The sequence below is a fragment of the Aethalodelphis obliquidens genome, unplaced genomic scaffold (assembly GCF_003676395.1).
Source record: "Aethalodelphis obliquidens isolate GAN/ISIS:26980383/991018 unplaced genomic scaffold, ASM367639v1 scaffold55, whole genome shotgun sequence".
Taxonomy (NCBI): domain Eukaryota; kingdom Metazoa; phylum Chordata; class Mammalia; order Artiodactyla; family Delphinidae; genus Aethalodelphis; species Aethalodelphis obliquidens.
In genome coordinates this window covers 10,190,501-10,212,497 of record NW_020837999.1, presented here as the reverse complement: position 1 = coordinate 10,212,497, position 21,997 = coordinate 10,190,501, and the positions used below count along the sequence as shown (strand labels likewise).

The 21,997-nt window shown below is 38.7% G+C and overlaps 1 protein-coding gene across 1 annotated transcript; it reads left to right on the top strand.

Annotated features, from left to right (window-relative positions):
• Window positions 1-2,427: 2,427 nt before the first annotated feature.
• Window positions 2,428-20,147, top strand: NTMT2 (N-terminal Xaa-Pro-Lys N-methyltransferase 2). Its single transcript, XM_027086348.1, is given in 5 exon segments — window positions 2,428-2,581; window positions 13,177-13,352; window positions 18,871-19,118; window positions 19,885-20,004; window positions 20,006-20,147. Coding segments are annotated over 5 exon segments (840 nt in total).
• Window positions 20,148-21,997: the final 1,850 nt, after the last annotated feature.

Genomic DNA, 21,997 nt, shown 5'->3' with positions numbered 1-21,997 from the left:
TTTAACTGTAGTTAAGAGCCTTCCTCTTAACACCATGAAATAGTCTTGAAGTTTCCCTGTTCTGTTTAATATCATCTACTTTATCTCCATCGTCATCAGAATTGAGTAAAAATGAAGCACGATGGTATTTGTGTTAGATGAGATTCCATATTGCTAGCACAGAAAGCCCAACTCAAGCTGGCATTAATAACAGATTTAGATAATGTACCCACTTCCAAGTGAAAACTGGAGCTGGGGGAACACCATGTATTCATTGGCCCAGGACAGGATGGTGTACCCATCCATGAACCACGCACTGTGGCAAGGGGAAAATGGATAACTTGGATTGCAATTTAGGTAATTCCTGAAGCCAGGGATGGGAGCAATCCCACGAAAATTGAGTGGCTGCCCCTTGAGGTAGGGAGAGGGGAAATGGAAATATAGAAGCACAGGAAAATGAAAAAAGTAAGTCAGAATCAATCAAGTGGAATCCTTACTTCCTTTCCCACTAAAAGAGTAACACATAAATTAAACTAAAAGAAAGATCATGGTTAGATTCCAAATCTTAAAAAAATTCCACTGACGATGTGTGAATTAGCTCTCCATTAGCTGCATTGTAACAAATTCCAAAATTTAGCTGCTTCAGAGAAGCATTTATTTCTGAGTCAGTAACCTGAGTGTGGCTTAGCTGGCTCAGCGTCTTTTATCAGGTTGCTGGGGAAAGATCTTCCAAGCTCACTCATGGTTGTTGGTAGAATTTAGCTTTACCTGGGCTGTTGCCCTGAGGCAGTTCCTTGCCATGTAGGCCTCTCCTTAGGGCAGCTCACAACAGGCAGCTGGCCTCCCTGAGAGCAAGCAAGCGAGAAAGCAAAAGAAAATGCCCAAGACAGTCTTTTTATAACCTAATCCTGGAAGTGACATTCTGTCACTTCTGCCATATTTTATTCTTTAGAAGTGAGTCAGTAAGTCTAGCCCTTTCTCAGGAAAGAGGACACAGAGGTGTGAATATCATGCAGAAGTTGGGGATCTATGGGGCCATCTTAGAAGCTGCCTACCATAAAGTGTGCATTTGTGTGTATGTGGGTGTGTACATGTGTTTTCAGGGACACTGGGTAGTCAGTGGTTGCACATGGTATGGGGCCAAAAGAGTATGAGTTCTTATGGATTTTCCTCTTAAGAGTATTGGAGGGTTAAAATGGTAGTTGTTATCCCTACAGGAAACGTATGACATTCACAAATTGAGAATTTGAGCCAGCTTAATAAAGGGACTATTTACAAAGGTGTGGTAAGTTAAGTATAGAGAAATTACAAGGAATAGTATGTTATTCCAGGGTTTGTGACAGCTTGGTGTATCACTCCCCCGAGGCCTGAAGCAGCATGAGGAGGGAGCAGATATCAGAACTAGGAGAGGATATTTGTATGAGAAGACCCCTGGACAGGAGCTATGACTTTTCACCATAGGAAGCAGTCAGCCTATGGCATCTCTGCAGGGAAGGTGTCAGGGGAATAAGTACATTGAATCACTCTCCTCCAGCCTCCTGCTGGCACTACCCATTGGCAGAGCCCAACCAGAAGCCAGAAGGCAAGGAAGTTCACTGATGTTGTCAATATAGTCGAGTCTCCAGATGCACACAGTAATGTGGGAAGAGTGGAGAGCAGACCTGGAGGGACAATCAGAAGATACCCAGTACAGAAATAAAATGAGTACTTATGAGGAAAATCATATCCATTATAGGCAGAGAGGAAGAAACAGGCTTACACTACTAGGTATTGTTTTAGAGCAAGCTAGATGGAAGAGTTTGTTGACAGAGAAGGGTATTTAACATCAGAACAGGCTTTCATATAATTGTGTCTCTTGAAGATCCTTAAAAATGGGAAACACACATCCATCTCTATGAAATGATTTGGGCAAAACTGTACTGATGAAAGAAGTGTGGGTAGCTAAGATGACTTTGAAGGGTCCTTGTAACTTGAGGTTATGGCATTCCAGGAGGAGTGATGGAAATCAGGGAACTGGATCTCGTGCAAAATATTCACAACTCTTTGAAATGGAAATTAGGCTCTTCCAATTTAGGAATCAAATTAAAGCAAGTATTCAGGGTGTTAGCCAGCTGTGCTCCCGCCTGTTTGAAGTGGCAGCTAAAGGAGGGAGGCGTGCTTTTTCCTGGATGAAGCAGGATCTCACTCAGCCTGTTTTCATCTTTAGTTAGCACCTGTTGGCTTAGAGTGGTGTCAGCCGAGCAATCAGATGGTAGATGTGCCAAGTGTCTGACCTCCCCGTGTCTGCCGCCCCTCCCCCCAATCCCCGTGACACCTCTCCTGATACAGATGGACAGGGGCTGGTTTAAAATGACAGTTTCAAGTTCGTGTAGGAAGAGAAAGTTAATTCAAAGAAACAGCCAGACAAGCTTCCTTCTTCTGTAGGAATAACTATTATCCCCTTTCACCATGGCCTACCTGGGAACCCACTTTGCCTTCAGATCCCGCAGGCAGAAGACCAATGATGAGCTCCGTTGGCATAGCATGTCCTTTATTCTTCACAAAGCTATTTGCAATGACTTCTTTCAGAGCTATCTCTACCTGCTGGAAAATATTCCCCTGGGTAAGTGAGTCAGAGCTACTAGATAAGGGACAAGAAATGACTGGAGCAACTGTGTGAGACTGTGGGGCTTTTGCAAAAGGAATTAGAACAAGGACACTTTCCAGATAAAAAGGACACACAATCAATGTCCATGGGCTTAAATGTTTCAATGACATTCTTTTATGGAAAGTGCAAAGACCAAGTATTGCCTGGCAGGACAAGCCTCTATTTGGGGACTTCCATGCACCTCAGACATGGGTAACTTGCTTCTCTGGGTGTTGGTTGCCTGAGTGTCAGGATTATAGAAATTAATTTCTTGAGTTTGGAAGGACATTTTTAGTATTTGCAAAAATTTAGAGGTGGGCAAATTAGGTAACTCAAAGATGAGAATATTAATACAGAAGCACATCAACAAAGAATTTTTTAAAAAGGCTAAACAATAATAGATCAAGGTTGTTGGTGTGTGTGGCTGTGTGTGAGTGTGTGTGTGTGTGTGTGTGTGTGTTTGTATGCATGAGTACACACTCCACATAATCCTTTCTGGCCTTTCTAAATTACAATAATAGTCCAAGAGCTTAAAAGGAGCAGATTTTAGTTTGGTCTTTGAATATTAAGAAAAAAACTGGGCTGTAGTCTGTCTCCATTTTAGTTATTTCCTCTAGTTTTCAGGAATTGGACAATAGGGCAATAAAAAGCTTATCTGGTTTGTCTACACCACTTTTCTCAGTCTCTGTGAAAATGGTTACTTCAGGGCGCTCTTAACAACACTGAAGAGGAAATAACTTGCGATTAAGGAGTAAAGTATCTCCCTTTGATTTATATTTTCCCCCCGTGAAAGCAGGAACAGTGTGTATCAACCCCAGTCTGCTTTGTTAAGGTTGCTGAAAGCCCCATTGTACACTTGATGTGGCCAGGGTTTCCAGACGTGAAAGGAGCTACATAATTCTTTGTATTGCATTCAAAACTATGTTAGCAGCTTACCAAAGTCTCTTTCTATAAGTCCATTTCTGAAGGGAATCTTTAACTCTAGACATACAAATACTTTCATCTTATATTTATATATATTTCTTATAAAAATTTCGCATTCATGACTCTATTTGATCCTCACAGCCATGCTATGCGATAGATAGGGTATTATTATTTTTCCACCCACCTTCTCACTCTTGCCCCCTATCTTATCTTCTCAAGTGAGGAAAAGAAAATTCAGAGATGATGAGATCTAATCTAGATAGGTCTCATCTAGATACCAAAGCAAGAACCCAAGACCAGGGCTCTTTCTGGTGGATAGCACTACACATGAGTAATTCTTTTAGGACATAGTGTACATCTCATTTGTATTCAAATGGAAAAGTTAGAGCAGTCTATTTGGAAGGTGATGATGTTCTGACAACTCCACATATTGTCAGAGCATTGCTTTTCTGGAGACATTCTTTGGGCCACACCTCAATAACGGTAGCTTGTTGGCTCGTGTTGCATTAGTCTGGAGAAAGATACTAATTACAATAACTTATGAGAGGTTTACTAAGGGGCAGATGACTGCCCAATTTTAAAAATAACTATTAGAAAAGAAACTCATCTCTGAAAGTAGCTAAAGATGAATTAAAAGACCCCAATAAATATTTATTAGACAAATTAAGGGCCCTTTACTAATAATTAATTGCAGGTTACCAGTGTCCTGAGTTCAAATTCTGGCACTGCTAGTGGTAGAGAAAATCACCTCTGCAAGTTACTAATGTCTCTGAGCATCATTTTCTTCAAAACTGTGGGGCTGTTGGAGGATTAAATGCAATTATATATGTGAAACTAGCCAACGCTCAGTAAGCATTAGCTTTTTATCTCCTTCCTTAGAGTCAGATCTCTTTTAAAGTCATCACGTAGCCTTCCTTAGAACAGGCATTACCGAAGATGCTAAGCTTAATTTGCTATATGGGAGTTTTCAGGCTGCAGTGGATATTAGTCTTTTCAGTTTGGAAATAAAACTCAGCCCCACTGAAGTGTTTTAGAGTTGGCTTTCCCTCCTCCTGATGATTTCAAGACTTCATAGAAATGAAAATAAAGCCCTTCTTTTAAAAGGATGGGGAACCCTACTGTAGAGTCTGCACAGAGAGTTTGTTGTTTGGGGTAGTTATGGGAAGAACAGTGGCTAACCGGACTCTTTGATTCCTTCTTTCCTTCCTTCCTCCCTCCAACTGCCTGTGTTAGGCAGCCAGGCTCACACCAGCTCACCGGGCAGTGACATTCAGTCATGGGGACATTTGCTGAAATATCCCCGACTAGCCTCAGTGATTCATGGAGAAGCAAGAGCATACATATTCAAAATCTCCAATGGAAAAGTTAGCTATGCCATTGAATACAACAGGTCTTCACAAAGAAATGGGAGCAAGCTTATTACTATTCTCAGTGGGTTACATATATTATCTCAGTTAATCCTCACAACAGCTCTATTATGTGGTGCCGTTATTTTCTCCACCCTATATCTGAGGAACAGAGGAAGTAAGTAGTGCAGGATTAGAATCCAGGCGGTCTAGCTCCATGGTCTGTCTTTTTTAACCACAAGATCATGCTGCCTCCCATTGTAAATGGCAACTTGACAAATGAGAGGAGCAATGTAAGTTTTGCCACTTTTTTTGAATTGACAGGAGTACAAAACATAGTCTGTGAGGAGCACTGGCTTTCTACTGAGATAATCAACAAGATGGGCAGCCAGTGAGCAGGTTCCTATAATGTAGTTTTACCAGCCCACATTCAGTTGGAGGCTTGGAGTCAATGAATTTGCCAAAGGTGGCTGTTTGTGAACAAATCAGAAGTAGAATAGGAAAACAATTCATATAAATCTCCAGTTTGTATAGCAGTGCATGCAGGGGCCTATATCTGGCCCAATTGGAGATGTTCATATAATTACTCCTCAGTAATTCTTCTAGCACTATCCACAGCGTATTTCTAGTACATAGAAGGCAGCGAATATTTATTAATTATATATTGAGCAAGAATCTATTACTCCTGGACATTGGTAAAGGCTTAGTTTAACTTCACATTTAGAACAATAGTTCCACGTGGTTTAGCAAAAGGAACAAAGGCTTTGCATTTATTGTTATTTATTGTTATTTATTGTTTGTTTATTTTTAACATCTTTATTGGAGTATAATTGCTTTACATTGTTGTGTTAGTTTCTGCTGTATAACAAAGTGAGTCAGCTATATGTATACATATATCACCGTATCCCCTCCCTCTTGCATCTCCCTCCCACCCTCCCTATCCCACCCCTCTAGGTGGTCACAAAGCACTAAGCTGATCTCCCTGTGCTATGCAGCTGCTTCCCACTAGCTATCTATTTTACATTTGGTGGTGTATATATGTCCATGCCACTGTCTCACTTCGTCCCAGCTTACCCTTCCCCCTCCCTGTGTCCTCAAGTTCATTCACTAGGTCTGCATCTTTATTCCTGTCCTGCACCTAGGTTCTTCAAAACCGCTTATATTTTTAGATTCCATGTATATGTGTTAGCATACGGCATTTGTTTTTCTCTTTCTGACTTAAGGCTTTGCATTTAAATAGGTTTGGGTTAGGGCCTGGCTGTGACACTTCATTTCTGTGTAATATTGAGTAAGTTACTAAATCTTTCTGATTTTCTCATTACTTACCTGTAAAATGATGATTATAATCCCAGTTTTGTAGTGTCGTTGTGAGGATCAGAGTGTGAAGAGATGACCTGAGAGTGCCTAGCCTAATGCCTGGAACATAGGTACCCACTAATGGTTAGTAACCAACCCCCCTTCACTTACCCCTTTTTAGAAGAATTAGGCTCTGAGGAGGAAATTGAGAACAATGGCCACGCCTTTGCCGTCACAATTAAAAACTAGAATTAATAAAAACATTTCCTATAATACTCTTGGAACTTCAATACAAATGAAACTCAGCATACAACTGTTGGCATTTTTCAAATCGATTTCATCCCTGTGGTAGGCATTGCTGCACAACTTTTTGTACAGTGATACATTTTCCAAATGTTTATTGTTACCTTTGCAGTGCAAATGCTGTAAGATCATTTTTTCACTTTAAAGAAATGAAGAACCAGATAATTTCCCTTTATTTAGCAGACTTTCAGATACACTGTGTTAGATGGATGAAATATGAGTTTTGGATTTAAATAGACCTAGGTTGAAATCCCAGTTGTGTCACTCACTGGCAGTTTAGTTAACCTCTTGATGCCCTGTTTTCTTCTGTAGATAATCACATTTATCTTACATATTCAGTTAGATATAAATGCTTAGCATATGTAGCACATATATACATATTTGATCAGTGATAGTTAATATTTTTTATTATTTGGGTATGCCTAATTAGGAGAGAAGATATATCCTCCTATAGTTTTTCGTAAACTACAAAAAGTGTGACTTATTTGTGATTATGCTGGTTTTTCCTTATAGCCATTCACTACTTTGCTGAACCTGTGTATTATTCAAAGAACAGAAAGCTAGACAATATTCCTTTATTCAGTGAACATTTCAAGGAGGTCTGCTATGTGTTAAGTGTAATTGTAAGTCCCAGGATTACAAGGAAAATAAAATAGAGCTTTATCCTGAGAGTTCAGTGTAGGAGAGAGACCCACACAGATGATTTTTGTGGAATGTGGAAGTCATGATAGAGACCACTACAGGATGCTGCAGAGGTGCAGAGGAGGCGTGGTGACTGCTGAATCAGCTTCTGACTCTTCTGATGCAAAATCTCACCATGAAAAATCTGTCCCCAGTATCTTCACCTGAATTCTGACCTTTTCCAATTTGACAGTGGGTCAGGTAGAACACTAAAGTTGGAATAGAGAGTTACAAAGACACTCAGCCCAGTGGGCAGGGGATGTGATGTGTGGTGGGAGCTTGAGTACATTCTTGCTAAAGAGGGGAAAGTGTATTTTCCCTCCTTTCCCACCTCTGCTTACGTTATTTGTGTTGAAGGCTGAAAAGAATTTAGGGAACACTGAAATAGCTCTCAGTTGAAAAAAACCCACTAAAACTTTCAGGGTAGGCAGTGCATTATTTTAGAGGCAAGAAACACCAGACACCTAAAGCATGCAGGGAAGAAATAAAACCTAGAGGGCCTGTCAGGGTAATTCTGAGACTTGTTAATGATGACTTTCTAGCATTCTGGCACACACAGACCCTTGGATTCTACCAGGAACATTGATAAAATCCCACTTCCTACCCTTTCCTGTTGGTGAAAACACAGATGACTTTGGTTTTTTTTAGATTCCATATGTAAGTAAGATCATACATTATTTATCTTTCTCTGATTTATTTCACCTAGTATAATTCCCACAAGATCCATCCATGTTGTCACAAATGGCAGGATTTTCTTCCTTTTATGGCTGAGTAATATTCCATTGTGCCCAAGTACATTTTCCTTCCTTCCTCCCTTCCTTCTTTCCTCCCTTCCTTCTTTCCTTCCTCCCTCCCTCCCTCCCTTCCTTCCTTCCTTCCTTAAATTTTTACCATTTCTTCTTTAATGGCTAAAATGAGAAGTCATCACCTACAAACCTCTTTTATGGAAGATCTTACACTTCATAAGGGCATCTTCTAGTTGGACTTTCTTTTCTCTTATAGACTAACTTGATTCAATATTCTATCTCCGATCATTTCAAACTTACCATTTAAATCTAGCCTACATATCCTCTGAAGACTCCCAGGTCAATTTTCAGTTGACAAACAGGTCTAAAGTTTGGAATAAAGTCTAAAATAGTTATATCCAACTATTAAAAAGAGAAAAAGAAAAAGCTACTCAGCAAACATAGACACTTATCTCTCAACAAAATTTTTCTTAGAGAGTTCACGAGATCTTTGTTCTTCTTCAGGGCAAATTCACATATACTTTATTTTTATTTTTGTAACAAGTAAGACATTGGAAGGTCCTTGGGAGTTCAGCTTATAACGTAGGTCAAGAAATAAGTACCATATTATATCAAGAACTAATAGAGTGTCTAGCCGCTGTCTTAGACTACCCCAAGTTTCACAAAAACATTGCAATCATGCAAGAATAAGCCACTAGATGCATTTCTGTAATAAAAAGGCACAGGCTGATGACTGATAACCTTATCTGAATCAGCTGGCACCATTGCAGGAGCTATCAAGAAGGGAGAACCTGGGGCTGGCCATTACACCTCATATATCTTTTTAGTGAAATGTTCCTGTCAATTAGGTGACAAGCCCATAACCATAAAAACTTACCTGTTGAGTCTGACCCCTGCTGAGCTTGGCATTCACTTGTAGTCTAAATGTTGCTGGCATAATGGACCATTCCCATTTCCAGATTAAGGGTTTTAATAAACTCCACCAACTTGTTGACTTAACCAGGTGATGATGAGTGTGGCTGTTTTGCTGCTTTGGTTGGATCAACGAGAGAGTACTGGGCTGTGGCTTGCCTGTGATCTCAAGAAGCATTCAACTCTGGGAAGTCTTGGTAAGCTGTGATTTCCTAGCCTGCTTTTCTGAGGCATACAGAAGAATTTGGAACAGTCATGTTTTTGGCATGGCGATGAATAATTTTTGTCGTCCCTGTTGAAATTATCAGCATTTCTTGAGCTACCTGTTTACACAACACTTTACCAAGTACTAGGGAAGCGGGACTGGTGTAGGTCAGTGGTTTCCAATGTTTTTGAACATGAGGGTGCTCCTTTTAATGTTTTATTTTCTCAATCAGTAACTAACTTGAGTATAAAATGTCAAAAAATCTATGTATTATTAATAGTTTTAAAAGATTTGTATTTTTAAAATGACAACCTATTGTTGGTTAATATATATGGGAGATATAGTATATAACATTGTTAGTCTCTAGGAAATAAAGTACATGGGAACTGATTCCTGTACCCCTTTTAGCAAATTCATGATCATTCAAGGGTCCAAATGTTGGCCACATCCAGTGTTTTCAAGTTGGGAAATACTGATTTAACTCCACAGATGAAGCATACTAAAATGGATAGTAGTAGTGTTTATTGGATTTTTAACTTTTAGAATCAAAATTTGGGATTATGTAACCATTGTTCAATTCAAAGCCAAGTAGTGCATTAGTCCAATGTCACAATCTCTGTTTACCTGAAGAAAAATGTTCCTAGTTAAGGTTAAATAGATTGTCTTTTCTTATACTCCTTCTACATAAAATTGTGTCATATTTTGGTTTGCTTCATATCCTGATTGTAACATTTTTATACTGTTGTATATTTTACTTAGACCTTTCAACTGTCTTTTATTTTTGTTGATTGCGGTTAAAAATATGTCTTCCTAAGAATATCACTATGTCTCCTTACTTCTTACCTACTATCTATTACCCAGAATCCAGTTCATTCTACTTCCTAAAGATATTTTTTTAAAGCCTATGTTTTCTGTTGTAATATAAACTGATTTCTTTCTAGATCTGATAGTATCTGTCATTTTGGTATTTCTTTTCATTGGATTCCTGGGTTAATTTCATTGTATATCTTCTCTTGATTTTAACCCTCATTGGGCTGGAATATAGCTGCAAAAAACTTCTGAAGGATGAATCCATGGGAGGTAACTATTCTTTCACCATTTGAATGGTAACAAATTTTAGCCTCAAAATAATTTTCCCTCAGAATATTGATGACACTGCTCCACTGTTTTCCAGGGTTTCTGATGAGATCTGTGTTATATGCCTGATTCTAGTTCTTTGAACATAGGGTTGCCAGATAAAATATAAAAGGCCGGCTAAATTTAAATTTAAGATAATCAACGAACAAATTTTAGTATAAGTATGTCCCATGCAATGTGTGATATTTCAACTGTATTTATACTAATAGATTATCCATTGATTATCTAAAATTCAAAACTAATTGTGTGTCCTGTATTTTTATTTGCTAAATCTGGCAACCCTACTTGAAGGTCAACAAACTTTTTCCCTCTAAATAACTTAATGATCTTCTCATTACTCTTTGTGATTTGAAATTTCCTAAGGATGTATATAAATGTGACTTTTATTTAATTATTAGTATTTTTAAATCCATACTGCTCAGTACTTTTGGACCTTATAGTCTCTTTCAGCTCTGGGAAATTTTTTTCTATTATTTCTGTAATAATTTTCTTCCCTCCATTTTCAGTTTTTGAGAATCCTAATTAGCTTGATGTTGGGTCTTCTGAATTGTCTTTTTTTAAAAAATATTTTTCAAATTTTCTTTTTGATTATAGCTCATTCTTTTCATTGAATTCTGAGCACTGATGGAATGTACTTAGCACTTTCAACTCATTCAACTTTTATTTATTTATTTATATTTTTTTGGCTGCGCTGGGTTTTCATTGCTGCGTGCGGGCTTTCTCTAGTTGTGGTGAGCGGGGGCTACTCTTTGTTGCAGTGCGCACGCTTCTCATTGTGGTGGCTTCTCTTATTGCGGAGCACAGGCTCTAGGTGCACAGCCTTCAGTAGCTGTGGTGAGTGGGCTCAGTAGTTGTGGCTCATGGGCTCTAGAGCACAGGCTCAGTAGTTGTGGCACACAGGCTTAGTTGCTCCACGGCATGTGGGATCTTCCCGGACCAGGCTCGAACCCGTGTCCCCTGCATTGGCAGGCGGATTCTTAACCACTGCGCCACCAGGGAAGTACATGAATTAAGTCTTTATAGCTCTAATCTTTTTACTTCTGTTTTCCATATCAATCTTTTCCTTTATGTCCTGATAATGTACTCAACGTTATATTCCAAAGTGTTTGGTAATCAAAATTTTAATTTCTAAGAATTCTTTATTATTCTTTAAATTATCATTTTCTTGACATCTTCGATTTATGGATGCACCTGTTCTCATACCTCTTCAAGGGTGTAAGTTTTTGTTTAGTTTTGGTTTAAATTCTCATTCATTTCCTGGATTATTTCTATTTCCTTTGGGGTCAGTTTTGATTGTCTATCTGTATCTTTGTTTTTCAGACTGCCATTTTACCCCCATGTGTTTGGAAATCATTATTTATCCATAGTTAGAAATGAAGGACAGGGGCAATGATTTTAGGTAATGGAGAAGGTTTCCTCTGTATATACTTCTCCACTGAATAGAAAGGATGACAAGAAGCTCTACATTTGCCGGTAGATCTTGCGAGACTCTGAGTATGAGGAAATGAGGTACTTGGAATCCTCTATATGCCAGAATGAGTAGTGTTCTAGGATTCCAACACTAACTGGTCTTTTTCTCCTAAGGCACTTAATTTTTTTTCCTTTTTTTTAGAGAAGAGACATATTTACCCTCCCTAGGATTATAGCTGTGCTGCTTGTCACTTTTGTGGGGAGTGCATTGGTTGCCTCACCAGTTGGCCTGTAGACAGATTTTTTTGTTTTATTAACTCTTACTTCCTTTTGCAACTATCCTGAGCTGTAATTTTTTTTTTTTTTTTTTTTGTGATACGCGGGCCTCTCACTGTTGTGGCCTCTCCCGTTGCGGAGCACAGGCTCCAGATGCGCAGGCTCAGTGGCCATGGCTCACGGGCCTAGCCGCTCCACGGCATGTGAGATCTTCCCAGACCGGGGCACGAACCCGTGTCCCCTGCATCGGCAGGCAGACTCTCAACCACTGCGCCACCAGGGAAGCCCGCTGTAAATTCTTTAGCTCTGTTCCATCTGCTTTATCTGTTTTTTGTCTTCCAGAAATTTGTTGAAATCATGAATCCATTGATGGCCCCTTCTCATTTTCTTCATTGTTAAGGGTTGAGTTTATTAAAATGATTCTTGGGGAGTACCGGGAAGCAGGGAGGACAAATGCATATATTCAGCCTACAGTCTTGAACCATAAGTTTCTCCCTATTATCTCACTTTCTATCATTTCCTTCTGAATATCCTCTAATGAAAATATTTTATATCTGCAAGTGTGCCTTTTGGTTTAAAAAACACACTTAAATGCATACTCATTTACCCCTCAGAAGTAGAACACATGTTTTTCTAAAAATAAATGTCTTAAAATACCTGAAATAATGAAATGACATAGTATATGTGAATATGCCTAGTACACTACCGGGTACAGAATAGTTGCTCAATAAATATTATATTTCTTTTTATTATTTTATTTTCAGAAGATAGAGCTCAAACCCATTTTGAGATATTTGGGTATGAGTTGATACAAAGAGATATTTGGGTATGAGTTGATACAAAGAGATATTTGGGTATGAGTTGCATAAAAAAAAAGAGATGAAAAAATAGCTATGCCTAATCTACCTCATGATTAGAAGTAAAGATTAGTGATTAAATTCTCATAAAATATTTGGAGGTCAAAGGTAAAAGTTACTTTGAAACTTGCGATATTATTTATTCTACTCTAGCAAACACTGTTCAGCTTTCTTTTAATACAGTGACAAGCTATTTTTAAAATTAAACCCTAGTGTTATTAAATCATGAAAATGCCACATGATTGTGATTTATGCATGAGATACCTGAAGATCATAGGAGTTAAGAACTTTACCCAAGGTTACATAGCAAGTAAGTCACTGAGCCAGACCTCAAACCCAGATCTTCTGACATCAAACTAATACCTTTTCTCCCACAGCACAGATTTGCAGGCTTCTAAGAGGAAATTCAATGCATGATAAGAATAAACTTGTTCTGCCATTTAAATACTGATAAATATTAATAATATTTCATTTGCAGTGAAATTGTATGCTTTAACAAGTCAAGTCATCAATGGTGAGATGCACTTCTATGCCAGAGCTAAACTCTTCTACCAAGAAGTACCAGCTGCAGAAGAGGGTATGATGGGAAATTTCATCGAACTGTCCAACCCAGATATCCAGGCCTCTCGGGAATTTCTTAGGAAATTCGTTGGGGTGAGTTATCCAACTGCAGTTTGATGAGGAGGCAAAGTCCTTGCAAACATTGAGCTCACATGCTTCTGTGTTGTTGCTTAAGTCATATTAAAGCCATATGGCTCAGCCAAGAGTGTAGTGTGAAAGCCTGTTTTAAGATGTTCGGAAAGGATAGGTCACATTAAATGACTGGTTTGTCCCACTTGGCATTTCACCCTCTTAGCACCAGCTAATTTCTTACTACAGGGGAAGGTGAACTAGCAGCGTTAATATTACAATTAGTGGATTAAGAAGACTTCTCTTTCAGAATCTCATAGATAAACAGTTGATACCCAGGTGATTGATGAGAGATCATGCCATTTTAGATTTTGGGGTGATTTTTTGAGTCCCTGTAATAAAAATTCAGTGTTGTAAGGAAATGCAAGCTTATGTTCAGTCTAAAAGTGGTAAGTATAGTAGAATCTCTTTATATTATTCTATACATAGTTGGGACATTGCCTTGAAAGAATGTGATCCCTTTGTAGACTTGGTGTTGGGTGAAACTCCACTTCCTTACTTCCACGCCATATGAAGATGGATCATATACTGTAGGGGCCAAAATCTTGGGCTCTAGAGTCATTACAGTTCTTCTTACTATATAAGCAACCTTGGGCTTATTCCTTAAATGCTCAAACCTCAATTTTTCACCTGTGACTAGGGCATAACCACAGAACTCACATCATAGGATAATGTGAAGCTCAAATGAGATAATATAAGTCAAGTGCTTACTTTAGTGCACATAATTATTGCCCAATAAATCTAATTTATTGCTACTACTACTACTAACAAGCTTTCATAAAATGCATTCATTATATCTTAAGGAGCTTCATTCAGTTGTTAGAATAGACTTAACCCACACAATGAAGCTATTGTTGGTTCTACTGAGAACAAAGTCCTACCCAGCAAATAGGTTTTGTTCCAATTCACTATGAAGTCATTTGTTTGAAATTTGGAGTCCATTTTATTCTAATGAAGGAAACATTAAGAATATTATGAATATTTGGGGTTATGTTGTCAACCTATTTAGAAGCATAACATTAATAATATCCCTAGTGTTGAGGTGAGGTTCACTTCACATCCAACTTCCCTGGAGCACCCTTTGCCTGAGTATAGAAAAAAGGATAATGATGGAGCACCCATTGGGCCAAAGTGGACATCAGCTGTGGCCATAAAGACTGTGGAGCTAGGGATGTTGGCTGGGGCTATTTCTAGGTCAGGTTAACCTGGAATATTTTTAAATGAGTGTTGCTGACTGATTTCACTGAGCACTTTTTCTGAGATAGTCAGTCACTCTGATAAGCACTTTAGAAGCACTGTCTTATTTACTCTTCATTAATAATTCTGTGAGGTAAGTACTATTATCATTTCTTGTTTTCACCGTTGTGGAAACTGAGGCTTGGAGAGGTTAAATAAGTTTTTAAGGTTACACGGTTGGTAAGAGACAGAGCTAGGACTTACGCCTGGCAAGGTCTGTCTGACACCAAACTCCCTGCTCTTATCCACGACATATTTTTTCCATTTGTCTCATGAAGCAGAAAAATCCCTGCTTTGTGTGTGTGTGTGTGTGTGTGTGTGTGTGGACCACAGACCTCAATTCTCCTCCAGTCTGGCCAAGAGCAATCCCTCCTGCTTGCCTCATGGTGAGGCTGACTTTGATCCCAATGCATTTCAGAAGCTTAGTTAGTAATCCAGCTGTCTTGTCACTCCATGTGGAATGCCAAGCTGACCACAGGGATGCTGGTCAGACAGAGCCCATACACACGCCCATGGACCCGGGAAAGGAAACAGCCTTGTGCTTGCATATTTATGTTGGAAAAGAGCAGCCTGCTCTTTTCAAACAAATATAAGGAGTCCTTCTTAGTAGACTAGGCTCATTGTGAAGCTGTGACCTCTAACTAAGTACAAACACAGTCTTTTTAAAGAAATGATATTTTGGTACTTTGACCTTAATAATATGCTAAATTAGTGTCCAGGTCAAGATACAAGGAGTTAGGGAATATGAGTATCTGACATGATTTATCCTTGTGTCAACTGGGAAAAGACAGATTGTTTAATTTAAAGTTTTTCTTTCCTTTCAACACTTAGTGACATGAGACAGTGGGAAAAGGTGTTTAAACTTGTTGCAAATGTGCTTACTTTAGCAAATAAACAAATGATACCAAGATGATGTCAACAGCATAGCTGATAACATTCCTTACTTCTAGCTGTCTATTGGGGAAAGTAGAAATTTATAAAAAGTAATTGGTATTTGATGATATTTATCTCTTGACATTTCTCAGAGATTGGATGACTAAAAAATTGGGGGCTAACTTGTATTTCATGGTTTTTATAAAGTGGCATTTAGCACTTTCATTTTAGTTTTTTTTTTGCGGTAAGCGGGCCTCTCACTGTTGTGGCCTCTCCCATTGCGGAGCACAGGCTCTGGACGCGCAGGCTCAGCAGGCCATGGCTCACGGGCCCAGCCGCCCCGCGGCATGTGGGATCTTCCAGGACCGGGACATGAACCCGTGTCCCGTGCGTCGGCAGGCAGACTCTCAACCACTGCGCCACCAGGGAAGCCCTCATTTTAGTTTTAAACTCCAGTGGAAAGAAGGTAAAATAATATTCTTCAAGACAAAATACATAGGCAGAATCAAAATGAAAATGAAATTTCTAAGAATATTTCACTGTTTTATATGAATCCATAAATATGAAGATAGGATAATAAATGAAAATAACAAAACATCTTGTTTTGAAATCACACATTGTATGTAGTTCTGGTCACATTCATGGAAGAGCATCAAATTTCAATCCAATCACGGTAGTGGGCAGCCATGGTATCCAAGAGGCTAGAGATGTTGTTCCCAAGATCAGCCTTTAAATGTCCCTTTTCAGAGGTGCTGCATGTGAATGAGAGACAGAGGAATAAATGTGGTGCAAGGTTATGAGAGGTAGTGCCAACCATGTGGAGTGATATGCAATAAAGAGAACTAGGCAGTAGTGGCGAAGGGCTAAGGTGCTCAGGATTTGAGTGAAAGGCATCTTTTGTATTTGTAAATAACTTGTTTCAAGGATAACTGCGGTCAGATATCACACATCTAAGTTGGTGAAAAATACACATCAGAGGATGTGCATTTTCAAGGAAGTTCTATTGCAAATATTTCACCTCTTTGGGCCTCAGTTTCCTTGTCTGAAAAAGTAGGGAGATTAGACATGAATGGTTTTAAAACTCCAGGGTTGTACTGATATCCTTCAAGGGCTTATTGGGAGAATGATAGAAAGGCTGAGTGGGTGAGGCCCTGCCTCACTTTAACCAGAACAGCTTCATAGTTATTTGTTCATTGAAAAAAAGGAGTTAGGCTGTTGCTGTTTTAAACTTCTTGAAATCCTCTGGCATAGATCTCTGTTGTCTCTGTTTTATTGTCCCATGGTTCAATTTTTAAAACCACTTGCTATAATAATGTGAGCAACACGATCAGTAGAGGCTTTAGGGCTAAATAATGATAAGAAAAAATTATAATGAGAATCTCTAGTTGAGCACATAGATTTCAACTGAAGTCATTTTCAGTAGCTTAAAATAATTTCCCTGTATTTCCCTCCATCTTGTTTATGTTATAAATTTATTTAAATGATGCTACTTTTATGGCCTTCATAACATAAAACTTTAGCCTAGGCCTTTTAATGAATTAGCTTAGTTTATACTATAATATCTGAATGAGGGATGTAGCATATTGTAAGTAGGAATGGCAAACAAGTGGCACATGTACTACCACTTCCCATTCCCATACTCAAGGCAGACATAACTAATCAATCATAGACCTCTTCCTGGTAAGTCTGAATGAAGCCTTAGAATTCTCTTTAACATAACGTTAGACAGCTACTAACAAGGGAACCAGAGTTGTGGCACTCGAGGTGACAGCCCTAAGGTAGAACTGGCTTTGGATTCACACAGTTCACTGTTCAAATTCTAGTTCTGCCATTAGCTGGGTGATATTAAAAAAGTCTAAGGGTCCTCATCTCCAAATTGGAGAATAATCATTATCTTGTGGGGCTTTTTGATTACTATAGTTATTATGGATGCAAAGAGCTTGCTACACACAAGCAGTCAATAAATTGTGATTATTATTATTTCCTCTGAAAAGAAACTACAATTACTTCACTTTTTGTTCTTCTTTGTTCTTGCTGTAAGGAAGGCCTTTTGAGTGGACTGGAAAGCAGCGTTTCTGATGTTTCCTTCTGCTTAAACTTCACCTTTTGATCCTTAGCCAATTTTTTTTTTTTAAAACCCTTAGGTCCTGAGAAATCAAGAGTAGACTTTCTCCTTAAGATCTTGATTGACAACTTCAAGTATCTTGTTACTGTAATTTCTAGCACAAAACCTATTCAGCAGCCATCCCAACTGTGACCAAATAATTTAGACCAGCTGAATCTTATATATATATATATATATATATATATACTATATACACACACACACATATACATATATATGTATATATGCACATACACATATATACACATATACGTATCATAGATATATACTGGTCATGTACACATACATACATGTATATATGTATATGTGTATATTACTTTATAGAAGCAAGTTTGAGAAAGTTTTTATTGGCTGATTTCCTCCTATCTCTACCCCCTATTCATCTTTCACCCTCCGTTAATTTAATGCAGAGATTTACTTTAAAAAAATTTCAGGGCTTTTGTGCCCAATAAATCATGTAGCTTCTGGTATAAAAGCAGAAAACAATTTTTAGCATGAAAAGAGACAAGGGGACTTTGCTGCAACCACCTTTTATCCTCATGAATGTGCTGTGTGTCACTGAGGCTGAGTTTGAAGTAAAATCCTGGCCTGAGAATGGAACAGTTTGCATTTCCTCAGCTCAAGTCTTAAAAATTATCTTCCACACAAGAATAGTAGATAATTCAGAGCCCCCAAAATCAGTTCTGAAAAAAATAAAATTTCAGTTATCCATCCCAGTATGAATTGAAATGTTTTCATTGCATGAATTTGAAAAGTAATTTTAAAACTCTGAAAGACTCTCACTGCTTTGCTCTCTCTTTTTTTTAACAAGGCAATAAGCTATGGTGCAGGTCCATTTAGCTGTGGGTTTGACCCAAATTTACAGTTAACAAAGTTCTATTTTCATAGGGCTTTCAAAGTCCCATTTATCTTAGAGAAAATTACCCAGTTTTCAAACTTAAGACATTATTTTCTAAAATCCTATTTTGAAATTCTTTGAAAGACCTATATTGAATAAAATAAAGAAGGCAAAAACTAGACATGATTGGATTTTTTTTGAAAAAAGTCATTGAATATTTTATAACTTGATTGTGGTAGTGTTTACGTGCCTGTATACATTTGTCCAAACTCATTGAATGGTATACTTAAAATAGTACATTTAATTATATGAAATTGACCCAAATAAAGTTTATTTAAGGAGGTAATTGAGTGTCCAAACTCAGGGTGAGTGTCTGTTCCTGAAGTATTCCACAAGGTACCTTTCTGCAGGGGCCTGGGAGAGCTGAGACAGACTGTGCCCTGGATTGCGGCTCTGGGATAGGAAGGGTCAGCAAGCATGTCCTGTTGCTGGTTTTCAACACTGTGGAACTTGTGGACATGATGGAATCGTTCCTCCTCATGGCACAGAACTACCTGCAGGTCAGAGGGGACAAGGTAGAAACCTACCACTTCTACAGTCTGAAGGAATTCACAACCCCACTGGGGAGATATGATGCCATCTGGATTCAGTGGGTCTCTGGTTAGTCCTGCATGGCATTGCATCTGCCATTCTTCCCTTTCCAGATAGAGAAGAAGAAAACACATGGGGCTGATTGGAGGATTTGTGGAGGCGGCACAAGGACACAAAGGGAGATCTGGCTATAGTTGTGCTTAGAACAGTTAGCTAGCCTTAGGTATCATGGGAACTCCCCCAAAGCTCTGGTCCTCCAGATTTCTCCCATAACATCCTCTGAACAAGCTTGACGATTCCCATCCTTAGGGATGGAGGGCCTTCGGACCAACCTACATCATAGAAGAAACCTAAATATTTGAAAAACTTTAAAAAGTGGGGACAAAAAGAGTCTATCCCCATTTACTGGAAAAACTAGACTTTCTTAGATTTAAATTCCCAGGAAATGAGACAGCGGTGAATTGGATTTTGGTCTGAGTGTGTGTGTGTGTGAGCCACAGAGGAATGATGACAGAGTTCGGCTGTCCAGGGGACATGGAGGGAACCCAAGGGATGAGCAATAGTTTATCTTGTGCCTGGGAGGTAGATAGACTAGGTAAGATAATATCTATTTTTTAGAGCGTACACTGATTCACCTCAAAGAAGATACCTGTCCTCTTATGTAAATTCTCAAAGCCTCCTGCAGCAAAACAGTTCAGGCTATTAAATAATTCATGAATGAGTGAACAAATGAGCTCCTGATTTGTAGCCTTGTGGTTGGTCCGTCTTTCCTACTCACCTCCTTTCCCACCCACCCTTTCATCCTCTTCCCCCTTTTACTTGGCCTCACCTGTTGGGTACCTGACCGTTAAAGACCTTCTTGCATTTCTTTCCCGGTGCCGACATGGCCTGAAAGAAAACGGCATCATCATACTGAAGGACAGTGTGGCTCAGGTGGGCTGCATCTTCCATCTGTGTGACTCAGGATATGGACATCCTCCAGAGCCTCATTAGGAAGAGTGGGCTGGTGGTGCTGGGCCAGGAGAAGCAGGGCGGCTTTCCAGAGCAGTGCATCCCAGTGTGGATGTTTGCATTGCATAGCGATGGACACTCCTGACCAGCAGTGGGAGTGAACGGCTGCACTGCACAGTAGTGCTTTGGGAAGAGGTGTTCTCCTCTGAGGTGCCCCTTGTAATTCATGTAGGAGTGAAGGGAAGGGACTACAGCATGTATGGAAATGACTGATGTAATATGTACATGTTTCCACTAATTAGGTAAGTACATGCACACACTCTGTGGATTTTCCAAAAGAGAAATGGAAAGTGGTATCTGGAAAAACTGCTAAAGTGTACGCAAAAAAACAGAAAAGGGAGCAACGTTCACAAAATCTAAACTGCTTGGTCTCTGAAGATTTGCATTATAGAGTAGTTTAGGGTGGGTGGGGTAAAGCCTAGACCACCTTTCTCTGCCCTCATGCTAGATACATTATACTTCCTTCCTCCTTGGGAATACTACTTCTCTAGATAAAAATCTCCCCCTAATTAAGAAGGCACCGGTCAAAATAATCTTATAAAAACAATTCCATTACTTAATTTTGTCTTTAGCTTTAGCAGAAAAAAAGACTATGGTTTCACTTTCTATTTTGGGTCAGTTTCACCACCCAGTGATGTAATATGGCTATAATTTGATAACAAAAGTCTGCATTCCAGTGATGGGGAAGTGTCTCCTTTCAGGAGAAAATGTTTTACCCTTGAAATTTCAGCTGTGAACATATAAGTAAATGTCATTGATAATCTAATTTTAGCCATTGGCTTCCAACACAACTTGCTTCATTGCAGCTGCTCCTGTTTCCTTGATTGATATGACTGTACATTGGAAAGAGAAACGAAATGATAAGCCTGAAAATTGAACCAACTGGATTAATTTAAGGCATTGGTTTAATTAAAAATAATCTAAAATCTTTCAAAAACAAAAATGTAATTAATTTTTATTAGCAGAATGTTTAAATATAACAGCTACTGTATTTAAAACACTCTAATATCTTCCTGTGAAGGACATATTTGTGTTTTGATATATATTGAGTCTTCTATGAAATGCAGTCCATTTAAGTAAAGAAAGTCTATTGTATGGATATGCTATCACCATAAAAATCATGTCTGTAAGTCATGTCTGTAACTTAGGAGGAAAACAATTATTATAAAACATTTACTACCTTGATATAACCTTACCTAGGTAGTTTCATTTATGTCCTGGAAAATTATGTCACTTACTCTGCAACTGGCACTCTCCAGCTGCAGTATGTTATTCACAGTGCTCTAGGGTAACGTAACAGAATGTGAGTTAGAACCATTGGTGGAGAAGCCAGAGACCAGAATTAAATAAAATGGGGGATCATTACCAAACACACTAAGTAGTATGACAAAACAAGGGAACTCAGGTTTTCATCCTTTGTGTCTTGGAACAAATTAACTGAATCTTCCTTTTTGGCCCATCCCAGGAATTTTCTGTTTCTTTTACCTGAGCACCCTTATTCTCTTACTTCTTGACTTTATGCTTTGCCAGTACTCACATGCTGATTGACAAAATTGTCCATTTTCTCTGCTCCTTGGCTCCTCAAGGAGGAAATAACAGAATTGTCCTATGAATATGGATGTATGATCTCTAACTCAGGTGAGTCTTTGAAGTTGAGCAGCAGTCCTTTTCTCATCCTAAATCAAATCATTTTCCATTCTCCTTAGAAAATTTCCAGATCTTTATTGTTTCACAAAGTTTCCCCACACCGTATCTATCTGTAATTTAATTGAGAATGTAGAAACTGGTGAGTAAATGTATCAATATCCCCTATCTATAACAAGTTAATAATTAGTACAAGGTAAAGGGAAGAGTAGCTTGAGAGGTGAGGCCATCGGAGCCAAATCATGCTGCCTAACAGGTCATGTGAAGGTCTGGACATGTTATTCAAAGAAC